This window comes from Sphaerodactylus townsendi, linkage group LG07 (genome assembly GCF_021028975.2).
Source record: "Sphaerodactylus townsendi isolate TG3544 linkage group LG07, MPM_Stown_v2.3, whole genome shotgun sequence".
NCBI classification, from domain to species: domain Eukaryota; kingdom Metazoa; phylum Chordata; class Lepidosauria; order Squamata; family Sphaerodactylidae; genus Sphaerodactylus; species Sphaerodactylus townsendi.
Genome location: NC_059431.1, coordinates 123505605 through 123527282, shown reverse-complemented (window position 1 = coordinate 123527282; position 21678 = coordinate 123505605). Strand labels below are relative to the sequence as shown.

Below are 21678 nucleotides of genomic sequence, written 5' to 3'. Positions count from 1 at the left end.
TGCTGCATTTTTTTAAAAAAAGCCTAAACAACCAGAGAACCAACGATGTCTTTTCCACATTAATCTCAGCAGGTGCCCCTTTTGGTTTAAAGAACCCTTCAGGTCTTCATCCTTTGAATCTCCTACAGGTAACATTAATTTGTTCTTTGGCCTGTTTTTCTATATGGATCTGGCTAGATGTGTGGGCCTGAATCGCTTCATTTAAGTGTCACAGGTCTGAATGGAAGCTGGCGTCATGTCACGAATGACAGTTGGGCCTGGGGCCAGGCACTCAGTCCCTACTAACATGCATTGGCCTCACAGCTGGGACCGGTGGGAGAGAGTCTGAGGATCTCCCGGGAAAAGGTGCCTTTTTCCCAGCCAGCAAACGTCCTTTAAAAAAATAAAAGGTAACGTAGGACATGAGTCAGTCACGTGTGTTAAATAGCAACCTAAATACTTAAAATCCATAATGCTAATGTAGACTTAAAAAAATTAGTAACAAAAAACCTCTGAGCAGCGAGAAAGCAAGAGAGACGGTCCTGCTGCAGAACGGTCAGCCCAGATCCTCCGAGGCCTGGGCTCAGTTCCCCATCAGCTACACAAGCTCATAATTGACCTTAGACCAGTTCGCATCCAGCCTAGTCCCGTGGTGGCGAACCTTTGGCACTCCAGATGTTATGGACTGCAATTCCCATCAGCCCCTGCCAGCATGGCCAATTGGAGTCCATATCATCTGGAGTGCCAAAGGTTCGCCACCACGGGACTAGTCTATCTCACATGGTTGTGAGGAGAAAACAGGAAAAGTTCGTTGCCCTGAGCTCCTCGGAAGAAGGGCGGGATAAAATGTTACAGGGCAGAGAGACAGAAACTCAGCAGAGATTACTGGAGGAGGACTCGGTTGCAGATAGCAGTTGTTGACCGCCAGAAACCTTCTGGGCTTTTCCCTGATGTCTCAGGATCAACGGAGAAAAGTCAGAGTGAACTTCATAGGACGCTTCTGCACATGCAGAATAATGCACTTTCAATCCACTTGCAATGCACTTTACAGCTGGATTTTACTGTGCCAAATTGCAAAATCCACTTGCAAACAATTGTGAAAGTGGATTGAAAGTGCATTATTCTGCGTGTATGAAAGAACCCAGACTTGATCCTTGATAATGGAAGTGCTGGGATCCAGAGCAGCTCTTGACAGGTGCCTGGTGCTGAGCAGCACCAGAACAAACACAGCTTCCTTCCCACAGACAGAGTTGGGAAGAATGGCAGACTCAGGCCTACTTCGCTTGTCTGGCATCTCTGCCAAGAAAGGAAGGGAAAATAAAAGTAGTAAACATTGAGGAAAAGAGCCACACGCTTGACAAAGCCTTGCAACTTTGGTGCTCCACTGAAAAGCTGCAGAACAGTACGTGTGCTCCGTTCCCCTTAACACTGTCCTTTCCCTGCACTCCCTTCCCTTAGCTTGCATTGTGAAAACATAGAATCAGAGTTGGAAAAGGCCATACAGGCCATCTAGTCCAACCCCCTGGTCAGTGAAGGATCAGCCTAGAGCATCCCTGGCCAGTGTCCGTCCGTGTTCGCTACATCACAAGTAGAAACTGCTGGGTTAGGTTAGAACCCTGCCTGCCCTGTTTCCACTGAAGATCATGTTCCTGTTAGCATCCCACTAGGTTTCCAGACCCTGATCGATGCTGCAGGCTCCAGCAAAATGAGTGGTGGCCTCACAAGCGGGCCCAGAGAGTGGCAGAGTGCTGCTTCCTGTGTTGCTTTGGCACACGTAGCTCAGTTTTGCTGTCTGAGAGGTCAGGAAACATAAAAGTTGGAAATATAAAGCTGAAATGTTGTGTAGATGAGCCAAAGGTGTATTATTGGGACAGAAACAATCACAATGGGTGGGAATGCGAGCATATTTAGATAACCAAGTTAAACTTTCCGATAACCAAGTTAAATCTTTTTATAAGTTGTTATGAAATTCCTTTAAACAATAAACACATTCTTGAAAATTGGTTGCTCATGTTCAGGTTGTGCATCTTTACAGCATATACTGGCATTGTCATTTTGTAGTGCTGTAAGCTATATTGAATAAAATTCTTCATACAAATTTGGAATAAGGAAAGTCTTTTCTCCATTTTACTCATTCCAGAAGAGAACTTATCTTATAGTGTGTGTGTGTGCGCGCGCGCATCTTGTGCTACTTATTCAATTGGAAAAACTAGAGAAAAAAGTAAATTCGGGTCAGGGGTGGAGTATGTTTTTCTGAGTCCCTCTGGATGTCACCCCTCTCCAGCTATATTGATTTATGTAAAACATTTGTATGCTGCCTTTCCGTCTGACCAGTGCCCACAAGACAGCAAATGTAAATATTAAAATATTTGAGCATTTAAAAAGAGAGTTACAATAATAAAATAATTCAATCATTCAGAAATCACATAACAACACTAGCGAGAGAGCCAGAAACTATTATTGGGGGTATGCCAGAGGAAACAAAGACTTCTTCGCTCACAGACAAAAGAACAGACAGGAGTGCCCAAGGTTTCGGTGCCATGACCGAGAAGGCCCTTTCTTGGGTCTGTCTGCCTAAGCATCAACAGATGCTGACACAGTCTTTGACAGCGGGCTTCCCTTTCAAGAAGAGGCACCCAGTTTTGTGTGCTCACAAAGAGACTCCCAAGCCTGTTGAGTCCAACATTTTGCTCTGTGTATGCTCACCAGAAGCCCTCTGCACTGTCTCACTCTCCTCTTTCATCTTGCACAGCTTCCAGGAGGCTCCTTGATTTTCAACCCACTCCAGCAGCAGCAGCAGCTCTCCCCGTTTCCTTCCCAACTGCCACCACCACAGTCTGTGGCCGCCAGTCCTCAGCAGCAGGCAGAGCAGGTAGCTGTAGCGAGGACCCAGGCCTTTTCTGGGTGACGAACGTCACGTTGTGCAAACTTAGGGGCCACGAGGCCTACGTGGGTCCCCCTTGCAGTGTCTTATGAATGGTTCCATGTTTTGCTTTTGTGCACGATTCTGTGTGCTTATGTATTTCCCCGATTCTGTGTGCTTATGTATTTTTAAAATTTTTGAATGTTGTTTAATTGCTCAAATGTTTTAACATTCGATGCCGTGGGATTCCTGAATGGGTGGGAAAGACTATTTTAAAATAGTCCACCCACACTTCTTACGGCTAACCTGCATGCTTCAGCCGTGGCCAGTACCAATTTTTCTTTTGTTTTGGGCCAGGCTTCGGAGCAAGGCTGCACAAACCCAGACCAGGCCTCGTCGGCACAGCAAGCCGCTGTGCTTAATGTGACTGGAGTAGGGAATTTCATGCCACCTCAGACAAGTGGTATGTATGTTGGAGGTGCATCCCTCAGGGGGGTGGCCCTGCAAATCTCTGCTTCTTCCTCACATACAGAGAAGCTGCAGGAGAGCAGCATGTAGCTCAGCCAGAGTCCCACCCGTGGATGGCTCACAAGGAAGCCCCTATGTGGTTGCTACAAGTGCCACAGGCAGTCTGTGGCCAGACAGTAGCACCCCCAAGCACCAACTCCTTCTGTGTCTCAGCTCTTCCAAGGCCTAACTAACAAATGTGCCGTGAGCTCTGTGCACTGTTACAAGTGGTGCTATAGTTGAACTTGTGGCACGCTCGCCAAACATGTTGATTGCCACGGGCCTGTCTTGCAGAGACATTCAGGGGGTGCATTGGCATATATGACGTTGACACATCCCCCTGGGACCATTCGCACGAATGGTCCCGGTAGGGGCGGGAAAGATGACGCAGCATGCGCGGAGGCTGCGCCATTGCCCGAACGCCTTTCCGTCCCTCCGACCTTCAGGTGCGTCGCCCAGGCCAGGGGACATGCCCCCTTGCCCTGCGCGACAGCTCTGGAGTTGCAGGGCGGGGGGGGGGGTTGTCTCCTGGCCTGGGCGACGCGCCGGAAGGCCGGAGGGACGGTAAGGTGTTCAGGAAAGGGGTGGGGGAATGGCACCTTCCAGCCGCTGCCGTTCGCACAGCAGTGGTTGGAAGCTGCTGTTTCTGAAAAACCTCGCTCAGGGAGTGAGGTTTGGAAACAGCGGCTTCGCGCCTCTTGGGGGTTGCGAGGCCGTGCGAACCCCTCCCCAGGGACACTGTTTTTAGCGTCCCTGGGACGCTGTATTCCGCCCGTGCGGAAACAGCCTGAGAGAACAGACGGGGTGGAACTTTGCAGCAAACCTGAGAACAAGGCTCTAGAGTGACACACAACTATATTTTACATTAGGGTGAAATGTTGGTTTTTAAAGAAAAAAATGCTGTTCAAACCACAGTTCATCTTTTCACACAGCAGCAGTACAAGTTCTGTGACAGGATACCCAGGTTGCGGCCCATGACTCTTTGTAGGAAGTTCCCTTCCAGGAAAAAGTACATGTGCATTTTCCATTTGGAGGATAGAGACTCTCCTGACATGGGTTTGCTACACAGGCTGGGCTGTAGAAGCTGGATACGGTTGTCATTCCGTCTGAGAAATCTCCATTCCAATCCCAGAGTGTCAACATGAATCGGCCCCAGCCCTGAGAAGGGAAGTGGTGGGTCAGATTTCCAGGGGAGGAGTGCTGCTCGTCAAGGATTTCCCACATGGGAGCTTCTGTCAAAGGAATTATCTGAATCCTGAATTCCTTCCAGATTCCTCCATACACTGAACCACGTGAGCCTGGAAGGGTTAACAGCCAGTGCCCTCTCTATTATGGGTACAACTCTGTTCATTTCACCCAGACATTGTGGTACTTGGGACTCAATCACTGACTTATTAGAAGTTCCCTCCCTCCAACATATGGATGATCTTCAACATATGGTCTCCAAATACACCCAAGGGAGACGGATTAAAAATATTTTAGGTACCCAGTCAAGCATTTTCCTGCACTCTCAGAGCCTGTTTTTAAACCTCACCAGAGACTGTTGAGAAAACTCAGCAATGAAGGAATAAGAGGGGAAGTCCTCCTATGGATTAAAAACTGGTTGAGAAACAGGAAACAAAGAGTGGGTGTAAATGGGAAGTTCTCACAATGGAGAGATGTCGGGAGTGGTGTCCCCCAAGGATCCGTTTTGGGACCAGTGCTCTTTAACCTATTCATAAATGACCTGGAAGTAGGGGTGGGTAGCGTGGTGGTCTGGTGGTTTGCAGATGATACCAAATTATGTAGGGTGGTGAGAACCACAAAGGATTGCGAAGAGCTCCAAGCGGACCTTGATAAATTAGGTGAGTGGGCTCAGAAATGGCAAATGCAGTTCAATGTAGCAAAATGTAAAGTGATGCACATAGGGGCAAAAAATCCAAACTTCACATACACGCTACAGGGGTCAGTGCTATCAGTCACAGACCAGGAAAGGGATTTAGGCGTCTTAGTTGATAGTTCCATGGGAATGTCAACTCAATGCATGGCAGCTGTGAAAAAGGCAAACTCTATGCTGGGGATCATTAGAAAAGGAATTGAGAATAAAACTGCAAAGATTGTCATGCCCTTATATAGAGCCGTGGTGCGACCGCACTTGGAGTACTGTGTCCAGTTCTGGTCGCCGCATCTCAAAAAGGATATTGAAGAGATAGAAAAAGTGCAGAGAAGGGCAACAAGGATGACTGACCACTTCTCAAACAGAAACTAGTTGACACACACACGCCCCACAAACACACACACACACACTTGTGCCCTTCCCAGCCGGGGCTTTTCACCTCTGCTTGTGTGTCTTTCCTTCCTTCCCTTCAAAAGTGCCCCTCTTCCGATGTCATGTTTGGGCAGCACTGAGGTTTCCTCACGCGTGAGTCGGGTCCTGCTGTTTCACATCCTCGCCTGGGTCCTCTGCTCCACTGATGGGACAGAAAACTGTTGAACTTACCTTGACTGTTGCAGGGAATCCTTCACTGGATTTGCCACTTGAGGGTAGATGGGGCGTCTGGAGGTAAAATAGCTCAGCAGCAGTTTTATTGCCCAGAATAGATTCTTATCTCCTATCCCTGAACTAGCTAAAAGTTGGATCACATTTGGGAACACAGCATTGAGTTTTCCATTTTGGGAAGCCTCTCTGTGCTGAACTCGAGCAGGGCCTCTTCCACCAGAAGGGAGGACAGCCCGGCTTAATTTACATAGCCCTTCTGTGGAGCGAGTAGGAGCAGACCCTTCTCAGGATAGCTTTCATCCACCAATGAGAGGAAACCTTCACAGGTAAGTCCATTGTTTATCGCCAGACATCTAAAAACTGGGAGTCTTTGAGCTTTTCCAGAACTTAGCTCATCCATGCTTCTCTTTGGATTTTCCTTCGCACTAACTTTGCTGTTACCTTTTGTCTCTCTGCTCCCAAGTTTCCCTCTCCAAATTCTCACCTCTCTCTTAACCTACCTGCTTTCCTCCTCCTCCTCCTCCTCCTCCTCCTCCTCCTCCTCCTCCTCGCGCTGTCTCAGCTTGGCTGCGCCATCGGCAGACCTGGCCGCAGCCCTCTGCAGCAGAGACTCCAGCTTTCCTCTGTCTTGCAGCAGCAGCAGCACATACAAGTAATCCAGCAGTTTCATTCTGACTGCTTTAAAAAAAAGTTATTAGCTTTTAATGCAAAAATACCCCCCCCACACACCCTTTAAACTACATTCTTTATGGGCAATAAAACTGCTGCTGCCTAGCCAAGTTATGAGCTCAAAAAAAAGTTGCTTCCATCCCACGGGTTTGGAAGAACCGAACCAGTTTTCTTTTGGCCAATCCGCTTTCTCTAGTTTGATGTTTCAAGGCGTTCTGGTGGCCCATTGGCCAGCTGGGGTGTCCCTGGCAGCACCTGTCGCCCTGTGCAGGAGGTTCCCACAAGCTGTTCCCATCCCTGTTTTCAAACCTGCTGTCTGTCCTCTGCAGGCTGCTTCTCTCGCTTTATTTAGCTGCCTGTGGGAAGTTCAAATCTCCAGGCAGTCTCTGCCTCCTTTTCGACAGAGAAATCGGTTCCTGGAGGACCGGGCCAGCAGCGCGCCTGTAGCTCATGGGCTGGTCTCCAGACCCGTTGCCTTCAGGCAGGATTTTTAAATCCGTGAACTGGAATGTATTGCTCTGCTTGGAGGGGATGGCCCACAGTGGGATTATACCTGAAGTTGCAGAGTTATTACTGTACAGGATGAAGTTATTTGGGACGTGCCAAACTGCAGGAAGATCTTCTGAAGGCCAATAATGCAGCTCGCCCCCCCCCCCCCGGAACCTCCCTTTCCCAGGGTGGGCTATGGGCTACTTGTCAGGAGTGCTTTGATTGTGTCTTCCTGCATTGCAGGGGGTTGGGCTCGGTAGCCCTTGGGGTCTCTTCCAACTCTATGATTCTACTTAATTTGCTGCTTCATCAAAGAGGGTTTGTGAGCTGGAAGGCCCTGCCTGAATTGCACAACCAAGCTGCAGCAAGCGGGTATGTTATGTGTGACTTTCTCTGCTCGCAATCTGTCATGCTCAAAGGGAGACTCTAAGTAACTCTTTGTTCTGACTTGGATAACCGAGACTGATATTGTGAGATCTCAGAAGCTAAGCAAAGTCGACCTTCAGTAGCATTTGCATGGGCAAACTCCAAGGAGCACCAGGGCCGGAATGCGGAGGCAGGCGATGGCAGGCCACCTCTTGCCTTGAAAACCCCACTGGGCCACCGTAAGTTAGCTGTGACTTCACAACAAAAGAAGCAGGATTGGCCCTCATTGGATGGGAAGCAGCTGCACAGAGGCAGGAAACAGCGAACAGCCCCAGAATCTGGTGTGGTGGGGTTTCCGGGCTGTCTGGCCGTGTTCCAGTAGCATTGTCTCCTGATGTTTCGCCTGCATCTGTGGCTGGCATCTTCAGAGGATCTCCTGAACAACAGCCCGGAAACCCCACCACGCCCTCAAGATTTTGGACATGAAAGCCTTCGACAGCCTCAGAATGCCCGGTCTTCAAAGCTCCCATGGTCCTGGGTTCACCATCGGTCAGTTGTTGACTGGATGGCCTGGGCTGGCCCAATCTCACGGGATCTCAGCGCGGTCAGCCCTGGCTAGTTTGGATGGGTGGCCACTGAGAAAGTCCAAGGTCACTCCACACCCCCTCTGTTCCTCTGTAGCCTTGGACTGAGACTTGATGGCACTTCACACACACAAGTGACTCCTTCTGAAAATTATAACTGGGTTGAAACTGAAATTTCTGACCCCTTGTTTTGCAGCAACAAACTCTTACGCCTTCTTAGTGCTCGACTCAAGAATGCCTGATCTATAGCCTGTCTCAAAAAAAGATGCTAGTGAGTTATATATGTCTCCCCCACAGAACTCAACATGCTGAACCTTCTTTGTTATAGAATGCTTGGCCTGAGTCCAACTGCCTGCCTCCCCCCGCTCCCCCTCCCCCCAATCTGTTTGAAATTAATAATACATTTTGGGATTCCGTATCAAAAAACCAGGTTCAGTAATGCACAAAATTATGGTTTTGACAAAGGCAGCACATAAAAATGAATTATAATTCTCATATTCATTTGGGACTATAATGTGGAAGAATACAATTTTCTCGATTGCTGCACCCCAACCGACTGTATCTTTTTCTGAGACAGAGTATAGTCTGGCTGAGGGGCAGTAAGGACTCTGCCGCAGAAAATTACTCATTGCCTGACTCCCAGTTTTATTCTGTCCTTTGTTGGCTTCTTTCAGGGGTGACCACGCAGCTCTAATTTTAAAAATTACACTTTTCTCCTCTTCCTCCAGCAGCAGTTACGATTCTTGCCGCACCGAACGGCTACAGCAGCGGAGGCAGCTCAGCTCCGGCTTCGTCGTTCCGGCAGCCAGTCAAAAAGTAGGAACAGAAGACGCACATCTATGCTTCCCAAACCCTAGAAACTTGCATTTTACAGATATGTATATATATTTAAAAAGGGAATTTTAAACACTGCTTGACTTTTTAAAAAGCCATTAAAATTGGTAGTAAGTTTACTAGTGAAATTGAATTTGAGGTTACGCCACGAAGGGTTTTTTGTTTCTCTAGTGAATGTCAGGCTGGTTTCTGTAAATCATAAAAATTTGCTCATTGTCAAGGATTGTTTTATATTTCACAGTGGAAAAATATTTTGCTATGACTTTATAAATGTAGCATTTGACAAACTTGGCTGGTGTGTATTGTAGCAGAAATACATTTTACAAACCCACTTTCAACAGCGACACAACTGATTGCTTATGTTGCCTCTACACTTTTGTTCAATTTATCCAGGAGTTTCTTCACTTCCTTGTGTCTTGTTTTTGCGCGGCTGATGCAGTCTTGAAGCTTCGCCCCCGTCAGCGCACTCCCTCCTAGGAAGCAAAAGCAAACCAACACTCAGCAGGGGCTGGCCTCTCCTTTCAAACATTGACATTTTTATCAAGTCCCAACTCATTTTAATACTGGTTGGGGTTTTTTTCAGAATCTGTTCAGCAGCTCATAATGTAATTGCATTTTTAAAAAAACAGATTACTGCATGAAGCAGCATAGAGATTTGCAACACTAAAATTTTTCCGTCGTGTATATTTTTCACGGTTTTTGTACTCTGTACTGCTCAGGAGAAGAACAGGTTACCGTGTGAGCATTCAGAATTAAAAAATAGGAACCAGCATCACCTCCGGATAAGAAATAAGTGTGAGCTGCCCTCTTTTGGTAAGCAGTTTTCAAAATGGGGGGGGGGGGGGGTGGGGGGGGGGGGGGGTGGGGGGGGGGGGGGGTGGGGGGGGGGGGGGGTGGGGGGGGGGGGGGGTGGGGGGGGGGGGGGGTGGGGGGGGGGGGGGGTGGGGGGGGGGGGGGGTGGGGGGGGGGGGGGGTGGGGGGGGGGGGGGGTGGGGGGGGGGGGGGGTGGGGGGGGGGGGGGGTGGGGGGGGGGGGGGGTGGGGGGGGGGGGGGGTGGGGGGGGGGGGGGGTGGGGGGGGGGGGGGGTGGGGGGGGGGGGGGGTGGGGGGGGGGGGGGGTGGGGGGGGGGGGGGGTGGGGGGGGGGGGGGGTGGGGGGGGGGGGGGGTGGGGGGGGGGGGGGGTGGGGGGGGGGGGGGGTGGGGGGGGGGGGGGGTGGGGGGGGGGGGGGGTGGGGGGGGGGGGGGGTGGGGGGGGGGGGGGGTGGGGGGGGGGGGGGGTGGGGGGGGGGGGGGGTGGGGGGGGGGGGGGGTGGGGGGGGGGGGGGGTGGGGGGGGGGGGGGGTGGGGGGGGGGGGGGGTGGGGGGGGGGGGGGGTGGGGGGGGGGGGGGGTGGGGGGGGGGGGGGGTGGGGGGGGGGGGGGGTGGGGGGGGGGGGGGGTGGGGGGGGGGGGGGGTGGGGGGGGGGGGGGGTGGGGGGGGGGGGGGGTGGGGGGGGGGGGGGGTGGGGGGGGGGGGGGGTGGGGGGGGGGGGGGGTGGGGGGGGGGGGGGGTGGGGGGGGGGGGGGGTGGGGGGGGGGGGGGGTGGGGGGGGGGGGGGGTGGGGGGGGGGGGGGGTGGGGGGGGGGGGGGGTGGGGGGGGGGGGGGGTGGGGGGGGGGGGGGGTGGGGGGGGGGGGGGGTGGGGGGGGGGGGGGGTGGGGGGGGGGGGGGGTGGGGGGGGGGGGGGGTGGGGGGGGGGGGGGGTGGGGGGGGGGGGGGGTGGGGGGGGGGGGGGGTGGGGGGGGGGGGGGGTGGGGGGGGGGGGGGGTGGGGGGGGGGGGGGGTGGGGGGGGGGGGGGGTGGGGGGGGGGGGGGGTGGGGGGGGGGGGGGGTGGGGGGGGGGGGGGGTGGGGGGGGGGGGGGGTGGGGGGGGGGGGGGGTGGGGGGGGGGGGGGGTGGGGGGGGGGGGGGGTGGGGGGGGGGGGGGGTGGGGGGGGGGGGGGGTGGGGGGGGGGGGGGGTGGGGGGGGGGGGGGGTGGGGGGGGGGGGGGGTGGGGGGGGGGGGGGGTGGGGGGGGGGGGGGGTGGGGGGGGGGGGGGGTGGGGGGGGGGGGGGGTGGGGGGGGGGGGGGGTGGGGGGGGGGGGGGGTGGGGGGGGGGGGGGGTGGGGGGGGGGGGGGGTGGGGGGGGGGGGGGGTGGGGGGGGGGGGGGGTGGGGGGGGGGGGGGGTGGGGGGGGGGGGGGGTGGGGGGGGGGGGGGGTGGGGGGGGGGGGGGGTGGGGGGGGGGGGGGGTGGGGGGGGGGGGGGGTGGGGGGGGGGGGGGGTGGGGGGGGGGGGGGGTGGGGGGGGGGGGGGGTGGGGGGGGGGGGGGGTGGGGGGGGGGGGGGGTGGGGGGGGGGGGGGGTGGGGGGGGGGGGGGGTGGGGGGGGGGGGGGGTGGGGGGGGGGGGGGGTGGGGGGGGGGGGGGGTGGGGGGGGGGGGGGGTGGGGGGGGGGGGGGGTGGGGGGGGGGGGGGGTGGGGGGGGGGGGGGGTGGGGGGGGGGGGGGGTGGGGGGGGGGGGGGGTGGGGGGGGGGGGGGGTGGGGGGGGGGGGGGGTGGGGGGGGGGGGGGGTGGGGGGGGGGGGGGGTGGGGGGGGGGGGGGGTGGGGGGGGGGGGGGGTGGGGGGGGGGGGGGGTGGGGGGGGGGGGGGGTGGGGGGGGGGGGGGGTGGGGGGGGGGGGGGGTGGGGGGGGGGGGGGGTGGGGGGGGGGGGGGGTGGGGGGGGGGGGGGGTGGGGGGGGGGGGGGGTGGGGGGGGGGGGGGGTGGGGGGGGGGGGGGGTGGGGGGGGGGGGGGGTGGGGGGGGGGGGGGGTGGGGGGGGGGGGGGGTGGGGGGGGGGGGGGGTGGGGGGGGGGGGGGGTGGGGGGGGGGGGGGGTGGGGGGGGGGGGGGGTGGGGGGGGGGGGGGGTGGGGGGGGGGGGGGGTGGGGGGGGGGGGGGGTGGGGGGGGGGGGGGGTGGGGGGGGGGGGGGGTGGGGGGGGGGGGGGGTGGGGGGGGGGGGGGGTGGGGGGGGGGGGGGGTGGGGGGGGGGGGGGGTGGGGGGGGGGGGGGGTGGGGGGGGGGGGGGGTGGGGGGGGGGGGGGGTGGGGGGGGGGGGGGGTGGGGGGGGGGGGGGGTGGGGGGGGGGGGGGGTGGGGGGGGGGGGGGGTGGGGGGGGGGGGGGGTGGGGGGGGGGGGGGGTGGGGGGGGGGGGGGGTGGGGGGGGGGGGGGGTGGGGGGGGGGGGGGGTGGGGGGGGGGGGGGGTGGGGGGGGGGGGGGGTGGGGGGGGGGGGGGGTGGGGGGGGGGGGGGGTGGGGGGGGGGGGGGGTGGGGGGGGGGGGGGGTGGGGGGGGGGGGGGGTGGGGGGGGGGGGGGGTGGGGGGGGGGGGGGGTGGGGGGGGGGGGGGGTGGGGGGGGGGGGGGGTGGGGGGGGGGGGGGGTGGGGGGGGGGGGGGGTGGGGGGGGGGGGGGGTGGGGGGGGGGGGGGGTGGGGGGGGGGGGGGGTGGGGGGGGGGGGGGGTGGGGGGGGGGGGGGGTGGGGGGGGGGGGGGGTGGGGGGGGGGGGGGGTGGGGGGGGGGGGGGGTGGGGGGGGGGGGGGGTGGGGGGGGGGGGGGGTGGGGGGGGGGGGGGGTGGGGGGGGGGGGGGGTGGGGGGGGGGGGGGGTGGGGGGGGGGGGGGGTGGGGGGGGGGGGGGGTGGGGGGGGGGGGGGGTGGGGGGGGGGGGGGGTGGGGGGGGGGGGGGGTGGGGGGGGGGGGGGGTGGGGGGGGGGGGGGGTGGGGGGGGGGGGGGGTGGGGGGGGGGGGGGGTGGGGGGGGGGGGGGGTGGGGGGAACATCTGGAGGGCCGCGAGTTTGACACCTATGGACTAAGTGAAATAGCACTGAGCAGACTGGTCCCGGGGGCCCCAGCCAAACCTCCTACCAAACAGAACTAAAAGCCCATTATGCAAGGAACGCTTTCTTCGGCGCTCTTAGCTGAGCAATGGGGTGGTAGTGGGGTCTCCTCAGGCTTCTCTATTGACATGCAAGGAGGCACCCCACAGCATGCTTGCGCGGCTTGTCTGCAGAGCTCTCCCGGACCTCAGTTCTAGCTGCTTTTCCTAGTTCTCTTGACTCCGCCCATCAACAAACTCTTAAAAGGCACACATCTCATCACACCCTTTAAATTGCTGTAATACCAATATTGCTGTTATATTAATAGTGTAGCCCCTTTCCAAAAATAATCCCCCACATGGAAAAGGCACATCTATTCCCTGGACCACACTCTGTTGAAGAAGGGGACCATGTCCTAGAACTGGTATTCCCTCCCCATTCCCACACACGCTTCCTGCTGCCACGGGAGGGAAGAGAGGCTTGCCATTTTGATATTCCTTGATACTTCAATATTCCTGTATTAGACCTATCATTATTCCAATAGATCTACTACAGTACAAATACTTGAAATTTAAATAAAGTCTTAAAAAGCCATCCTGATAATTGAGGAGGGGAGGAAGGTGGAGCTAAAAAGAAAAAGAATAATACAGGACCATTTTTCCCTCTTCCCTGCAATGCAGGGGAAAAGATCACAATCAGCAGAGATTCGGGGATCCACCACACAGTCAGTGTGAGAGGGGGGGGGGGAGACGCCCATAACAGAAGCTCTGCCCTCAAAAGACTCTCCCTTCAATGCAAGGCAGAGCATGTGTTATTGACCAATCAGTGTGTTTGACTCCCTTTTAATGTTCACAGTAAAGACTCAACTTTTTACTAACCTTTCCATCTACAATGCACAGATCTTCTCTCCTTATCACCTGTGAACTGAAACAATGACACGATGAAGGGAGAAAAATCCAGCTCCCGAACAAAATTGCATCAAACTATTAAAGAATGTGGGCTTCTTACTTTTCAATCACATCGGCCATGAACTGGCTGGCTGCCTGAGCTTCTTCTCCCGGTGGTCCCGGTCGAAATCTTGATGAACAGAGTGGAGGGAGATCCACGTTAGGCACTAGGGAGGGGCAGAGAAATTGTGAAGCAAATCCTGACAGGAGGTTAACGGAAAACATCTCCTGCACTATACATCCTTCAGTCAGTTATGCCTGAAACATGTTCTCTGGGAAGGAAACTAGTCTTTGTTCTCCAAATCCCTTAAGGATAAAATCAAAGGTTTTAAACGTACCATAATGGCAGCAAAAAATAAATTTATGCCTGTAAACAAAGAAGATCTATGAATGTGTGACTCAAAGCAACAAAAGATAATCTTAGAGGAACTGGAACCACAATCTAATCGAGAGGTCCCAACCTCTTCCAGCCTGAGGGCACCTTTGTTATTCTGACTTAGCATGGTGGGTGCAGCCATATGATGACAGGAGGCGGAACCAGCCACAGAATGGTTACCATGGTTTCCTTTCAGTCACACAGTGCAGGTGCAGCAGCTGTTGCCAAAGCAACATTTAAAAAAATATCGACAGCCAACCAAACCTCCATTAGCCAATCAGAAACCTTGCTTAGAAAAAGCCCCTCCCACTTTTTGAAAACACCTGGCAATCAATAGGGTACAAAACTAGTGTGTATGTGTACCCATCCAAAACTTCTGTGGGTTTATGTGTCCACCCAAATTACTCTCCTCGTCATGTTCTGTCAGCCCAGTCTTCCCATTTCAGAAGTCTCTAATACTTCCAAAATGCAAGGACAGCCGCTCATCTGACAGTTCGGATTGATAAGATGCTTTGCAGAATAATAAATGTTGAAAAATGACCAGAAAACCGCAGGTTCTGATGGGATTGACTAGACTATAAAATTATCTGCAATTCCGGGGGGAAAAGTGAGTAGAAGAAAAACCTTACCGATATATCCCTTGTTGCTACAATCAGCAGGGGGTGCTGCAAATTCCTGTGGGCACCATTCATTGAGAAAAAAGAAAGTGCAAGTTACATTACATCAATGCTCACTGAATCCAAACATGATTGCTTTGGAATGCCACTGGTAATGCTATTATTCCTTCCTTCATAGTTAATTAACTCTTTTGTTCATGAAGATACAGTCGTGAGGGTAGCCATGTTAGTCTAAAGCGGCAGAAACAAATTTGAGATCAGCAGCACCTTTCAAACGGATGAAATGTTATTCTTGGCATAATCTTTTGTGTGCATCTGAAGAAGTGTGCATGGAACACGAGAGCTTATTCCAAGAATAAAAGTTTGTTGGCCATAAAGGTGCCGCTGGACTCAATACTATTTTGTTTTATTCATGTTTTTTGTTGTTATTATCATTCACAAATATTGCTAATAAATAAGTAAGTGTTAAAAAAACTTTCCTTTACTTTTTCTTAACATACAGTTTAGAATTGAGCCAGATTTTCCCCAGACTTTCCAGGCATCTAACTGTGAGTTTCAGTGGAGTTTCTATTCGTGTCTAGCAGTGCAAATATTTGATGATCAGTAAAACTAGATGGATAACATCAATTTTATTCAAATTTACTTATCATTTGGTTATTTAATGCGAATACAACTTTTTATTATAAGAACGTAATGTGTCACCATCACAGCACTTCATATTTTAATCAGGGGCAAAAAATTTCCATGCTCACCTTTTTAATTAACTACCCCAAATTGCCTTCCTACAGAAGATTAGTTTTCCTTTCTTTTCAACACCCAGAGATTTGACAGCATCCACTGTTCAACATGCAGCATGCAAAACACTCGGAATAAAAATGACAGTTCAAATGACTAATGCAATTATTATACAATAGCCAATACTGTGTAGATAAGAGGACCTTGTAAAGCCACGTTTGGCAGGGCACAGATTTTCATTTTGAAAAGAAACAGAGACTGCAGCATCCTGATTTGGGGCCTCCTAACAGAAGCAATCCCGCCTTCCAAGCCAGTTCACGGACAAAACAAGGACTCTCGTGTGATAAAGGCCGGCTTGTAGACGTGAGAGGCTTTCTTTGCTGAATTTTTGTAATTAAAGTCCTTAAAAACATTGCAGTACAGTCAAAATTCTTTATGCTGTTCACCAGTTTTATCCAAGGCGATTCAAAACAATTCACAATACAAGCTGCTGGTTCTATTCTATTTCGATAACCTTCATCAGTGTATATAGTTTTCACATTGGACCATGCAAGCAATCTTACCATGTATAGAAGCTCTGCAACAAGAGCTCCTGGTCTCTTTGGGACAATAAATATGGCAATAGTTGCTCATCCAATCATGGTGGCAGTGCCCTGATTTTGAGCCCTCTACCAAATAGAAGTGATTTACCATCCACCCTCACCCAGCACAGTTCTGCAAACACACTGAAAGCAGAATGGGAACATTTCTTCATAGCTGCCTGCTATCTTAAAAAAAAATTAATTCCATACCTTAACAGAACTATCTATATGATTACAATATATCCACCATTCAAAGTAGTTCACTATCTGAAAAACCTAACTATAGCTCGTTATAGAAACCTATTCTCCAGAGTAAGACTAAATGCGTTGTACTGTCTGGCTGTCTGAAGGGTATTTCTTATGACTATGTCCGTGTAATAACAACATGATTGAATCTATTACACTTTCTATTAGATTGTCCTTGGTATTATTTACCTCATAAGAAATTGTTATTTCCATGGTTAAATAATAGACCTTCAAATTCTGAATTGTCTGAGGTTACATTCCTTCTCAAGGACAGTTTTTAAATTAACTTTAGACGTTGCAAAGTTTTTATTTCAAGCTGCAAGAATCAGATCGGCTAAGATGTGAAGGTATGATTCTATCTATATCATATGTTAATAGTACTGTTTTATCATTGTTTTAATTCCACGCAATTATATTGCTGTTTATCTATTATTCGTCTATGGAGTCTGTGGACTATGAATAAAATATGATTTGATTTGATAATTACAATACAAATCAATGAGGCCAACAATAATGTTTTAAAACTATCAATGTTCAGTGATAATCACAAAAAATAACTTCAGCAAATCACTTAAAACATGGCAGGAATCTCAACATAACAAACTGTTCATATCTATAGAAAATATTTGGGAGGGGAGTAAATCAGCTGAAATGGGAGAAACAGTCAAAGAACATGGGGAGGGCTCAATATGTCCCAGGAGAAAGGGACATTGACACCCACTGAGAATCAGCTGTCTTTTTCATGCTCATGACAGGTCAGCTCCAACCACCCTCTGATAAAGTCAAGTCAACAGAAATACGTCTGCATCTCCAACGAAGCACTGTGAGAAAGTAACCCGGAGATTCTGCTTGAATGGCCATCTTCATTCTGCCATTCTACAGTTCAACAAGGCACGTGGGATTTCAGGATTTCCCCTCCCGCCAATCAGTCCCAAAAACCTAAAAGTGACCCACCGCCTTTATGCCACATATCATGGTCGTATTTCCCAGCTTCACAAGGGCAGAGCCGTCTGCAGTAGTAATTGAACCTGGAAACAATTTTAAAAATCCTTTATAAACTCTAAGCCTTCTACCTGGAATAATGTATTTCACAGAATAGGTCAAAAGCTTTGTCCCTTCTCACAGAATACAGGGCACTGGCTGATTTTTTTTAAAGATCAAGATAGGAAAAAATAACATTCACATAATCCTGCCTTTCAACAACTCTGACAGGAATCATTAGAGCAGTGTTTTCCAACCTTTTACACATCACAGTACCCTTGACCTCACTCTTCATATCTCACGGTACCCCTGCCATCCTCCCCCCACCTTCACCTCCCAGTTCCCGTTTGCCACCCCCCCCCCTTCCCCTCCCAGGGTGAAGGGAAGCAGGGGGGGGGGCGGAGTGGCTGCTGATCTTGTGGCAGGTCCTGCCTCCTGGGCCAGCTCCATATCCTTGCCGGTGATGGCGGGAGACACCACAAAATTGAGGGGGGCCGGTAGCATTGCCGTGGTACCCCTGGGACATGCTCACATGGAACCCTGGTTGGGAATCGCTGCATTAGAGAGTCATCAGAGGCCAAAAATATGATTTTATTATCTGTAAGCAAATAATACTATAAGTGCCATAGAAGGTTTCTGGACTGAAGTCAACAAAGCATGACTATCCTTCCTATTTTCTGCCGCAACCCAAAATGCCCCCAGAATAGCCTCTCCCAGTGAAAATCTCACCTTCTCCCCCGCCCCCACGGCTGTATGGAAATTCGGCAATACATCCAAAACCTTTTATGCACCTCAAATAAACACTACCTGCATCCTTCTTTAATGGTCTGATCCAGACACAGAAGCAGAACTTTGGTTGAAACCATTGAGAGGCCAGACGCCAAGAGAGAAAGAAAAAAAAGGTGGCCGGGGGGGAGGGGGGGGACCTTGAAAGAGGATTTAAAAAAAAACACCCAGGGACAATTGTAACAGGGTAGAACATGGAGAAGACGAAAGCAGACTGAAAACAGACAACCAATCAGTTACCCAGCCACGCTTACTAGGAAACAACAAGCAACTGCTGGGATTCCAGTGGCCCATGAAATTATAAGATTATTTAAAGGAAGGGTAATCCTGGCAGCTGGCTCATGGCCAACTCAGCCATCCATCCATTTCTTGGTCAGTAAATGAGTACCTAGCTCATAGCTAGGGGGGAAAGAATAGCTGGGGAAAGCAATGGCAAACTACCCCACAAAAGTGGCTTGCCTATAAAATCACTGTTCGCAGTGGTATCCCAAGGTTGGATACGACTGAAGGGGAAACTTTACCTTTTTAATATTTTAGCAGAGGATCTGGAAGGAAAAAGTGTTACTGTATCACTACCAAAAGACTTTATGGCCACAATTGAGCCTAAGCAAAGCCCTCTGATTTCTCATTCATTTAGACAGGAGAGTCCAGGCCTGGATGAAAAATCCATGAATGTCCTTACCTTTGAGTCAGTCAAATCCTTTCACTTTTCCAAATTAGCCGTCACTGCCATACTTGTACCATCAGACAGATTGTGCATGCATTATTGTTCAAATAGTCGGTGCGTGTATAAGCCACAAAGATTAAACGGATTTGTACGTAGACCAGCATATCCTCTCTGGTCCTTCCAGAAAGACACCAGAGACCTCTTCTCCACCAGAACTCACCTATGTTGACTGTGGTGGTCCGGAATTCACCAAGCTCCCTCCCATCAGGTCTACAGTTTTCTTTCTGAAAGGTTTATCGTTTTAAAAAAGGGTCAGACATGCTACATCACGGTTGACAGATCTTAGTTTATCCACTTGCCACTCATAGTCCTTTCCACATTGGGTGGGCAGAACCAGTGCCACCCCGCCCTCCCTAGAGGGCCTGTTCATGGCGCGGGAAGCCCCAAAACAAGAAGACCAAAAACCGTCAGCAAAAATCCCCCAAAGAGGATCATGGAGATACGCCTTGAAAAACATGGCATCTCTCCGAGGCCAATTCCACTGGCTCACAGGGGCTGGGTGGGCAGTGGAAGCCACCTGGCCCGCACCTGAAATGCGCTCAGCCACGTCGGCACAACTTCCTGGGCCAGCAGGAGGCTAAGGAAGGGCACCTGCTTCCAGTTGGGTGCTGTGGAGTCACATGGCACCTGCCAAGATACGTCACCCCTCCACCACAGCATTTGCCCCCTGCCCTGGCAAACTGGGTACCTGCGCCAGCTGTGCCGGCTCCAGAGGTGGCTCCCCCAGACTGGGTTGTTAATCTGTCTCAAAGATAAGCATGCCGTAGACAACAGAAGGGCAACTGGATTTGTGATCCAGTTTATTCTTTCAGGTACGAAGAACCATTTAAGACAGACCTGGGCATTATACGGCCCGCGGGCCACATCCGCCTTGCTGGGGAGCGAGGCGCCTTTGAAAGCCCCGCAGAAGCCGGTTGCCTTGGCTGCCGGCTTCTGCAGGGCTTTCAAAAGCGCCTCGCCCCCCTGCCTTTTGTCCCGGCCCTCCACAATATTTTCTGTTTCTTATGCGGCCCCATGGAAAAAATAATTGCCCACCCCTGATTTAAGATCACTATTATGCCGTGAACTAGGTAAGGGGTTCTTGGCCTCCCACCCAGCCCCTTCCTCCTCTCTTGGCTTATGGGTCTGTAAACATGTCTACCATGGTCCCAAGCCACCATTTCTTGTTGAGTCCAAATCTCAATGATTTGGAAGAAAGAGTACCAGGTTTGTATTCCAGCTCTCTGATTCTAAGGCCCCTTCCACACATGCAGAATGATGCACTTTCAGTCCACTTTCAATGCACTTTGCAGCTGGCTTTTACTGTGTGGAATAGCAAAATCCACTTGCAAACAATTCTGAAAGTGGACTGAAAGTGCATTATTCTGCAAGTGCGGAAGGGGCCTAAGTCTGGAAACTTGGTATGAAGAAGAGTAGAAACGTCTAGGATTGGCTCCAGTAGTCCAACATTGGAAGCGGCTGATGATTGTAGGTCTTCCTCACGCCCTTCTGACTCCCAGTCACTTTTCAGGGCCACCAAGCTCCCAGTCGCTTTTCAGGGCCACCGAGTCCAGGGGTATCTTTAAGGCCAATATAGTTTTATTTTTGGTATAAACTCTCGCATGCAGGCACACTTCTGCACAAACACACCAAAACTCATACCAAGAATAAAACTTTGTTGGTCTTCAAGCTGCCACTGGACCCAAGTTATTTTCTGCTGCTTCGGTCCACAATGGCTACCCACCTGACTCTATTTCCAAACCTCACTGAATCTGGTGGCCAGGGGAGTTCACATCCGAAAGGGAAAGATCGGTGCAGCAATGTTGAAAGGGAAGGGATAAAAATGTGCACACTTTTACTCACCAAAAACCTCCTGTAATACTCCAAAGGTTCCACGGTTCTGAAACAAATCACACCGAAGGCGAAATATATTACTGAGCAAGAAGACATGTGAAGCTGTTTTATTTGGGAGTTTGAGCTGAAAATATTTCCGGGGGAAGAGAGCAAGCCAGCTGGGGCTGGGGGGTGGTTCGTCGTGTTTTGGATGTTTTCAATTTCCGCACCTGTAACCCAACTTGAGCCAAAAAGGGGGCTATAAATATTCTCGTTCTTAAATAAAGCAGACAATTAAAGGGAACTCTGGGGCAAGAACTGAGCATCCCCTGGTTGAAACAGGGCCTTTGTGCAAGTGTGTGCAGGTGATGTCAGCACAACAAAGATGGACCGCTCTCATGCCACAGGTGAGGCCCCCTCCCCTCCTGCCCCCTAGGGTGGGTGCGTGGGCTCCTTCCCGCTCCCGGATCCACCGGGAGGTTGGCAACCCTCCGGGGCTTTTTCACAGCCCTTCTCCCTTCCCCAGGAAAAGCGTCCTAGACGCGTGTGCGCGCACGTGTGAAAAGACCACCCGCGGCCCCAAGAGGGGAGCCTCGGGCAGCCACGCGGCCAAGCGCCCCTCGGGAGCCTCCCGACCCAGCGCTTCGACACGTGTGCCGCATTCACACGAGGGAGGGAGGGAGGGAGGGGCGAGCCGCCACCCACCTGAACCCGCCAGCCGCCGCCATGGCCTCCGCTCCGCCTGCCGGCCTGGGAGGGACGGGAGGAGGCCCGCCCAGAGAGGGAGTGGCGAAGCGGGCGCTCGCCGGCGTCCCTTCCAGGCGGAACCAGTGTCTCTTTCCGATAAACACTGGATTCGAGGCTCCATCCCCTGCCAGCATCCTGCTGGCAGGGGATGATGGGAACTGTAGTCCGTGACATCTGGAGGGCCGCGAGTTTGAACTGCGGCCTAGTGGTTTCAGAGAGCGGGGCGAGGCTCTGCGGGGGCCCCCGTTCCACACCGACGCTCGGCCTAGCCCACCTCGCAAGGTTGTTGTGAGGGGAAAAGGCGGGCGAGGGAGAAACGGAAGAAGGGAAAGAGACGGTCCCGCTTCTTGGGCACAACTCCTCGCAGCGCTGGCCCGGGGGACTACCTTTCGGGGCTGTTGCTCAAATCAGCAATTGGGGGGTGTTAATTAACCCCCACCCCCACTCCGTGCTTTGATGCATGTTTAAAACGCTTCTTTGGC

At 53.3% G+C, this 21678-nt stretch overlaps 2 protein-coding genes across 25 annotated transcripts in view; one reads left to right on the top strand and one right to left on the bottom strand.

The window, feature by feature from the left end:
- Positions 1–9057, top strand: part of SUPT20H (SPT20 homolog, SAGA complex component) — a 43146-nt gene extending 34089 nt beyond the window's left edge. For 5 of the 24 annotated variants that reach the window (XM_048502553.1, XM_048502557.1, XM_048502554.1 and 2 more), the window contains 4 exons: positions 70–128; positions 2732–2851; positions 3200–3305; positions 8665–9057. In XM_048502553.1, the coding sequence (XP_048358510.1) occupies positions 70–128; positions 2732–2851; positions 3200–3305; positions 8665–8756 (377 nt within the window). In that variant the 3' untranslated portion in view covers positions 8757–9057. The remainder of the gene's footprint in view (positions 1–69; positions 129–2731; positions 2852–3199; positions 3306–8664) is intronic. The other 19 variants (XM_048502570.1, XM_048502560.1, XM_048502555.1 and 16 more) reach the window with 9 other exon arrangements.
- EXOSC8 (exosome component 8) overlaps positions 1–21263 on the bottom strand; it is a 675700-nt gene extending 654437 nt beyond the window's left edge. The window contains exons 1-7 of the mRNA XM_048502582.1: positions 21155–21263; positions 20480–20516; positions 18798–18861; positions 17098–17171; positions 14594–14639; positions 13650–13755; positions 13520–13565 (exon numbers count right to left, since the gene is read on the bottom strand). Coding sequence (XP_048358539.1) covers positions 13520–13565; positions 13650–13755; positions 14594–14639; positions 17098–17171; positions 18798–18861; positions 20480–20516; positions 21155–21177 — 396 coding nt within the window. The 5' untranslated portion in view covers positions 21178–21263. The remainder of the gene's footprint in view (positions 1–13519; positions 13566–13649; positions 13756–14593; positions 14640–17097; positions 17172–18797; positions 18862–20479; positions 20517–21154) is intronic.
- Between the last annotated feature and the right edge of the window lie 415 nt (positions 21264–21678).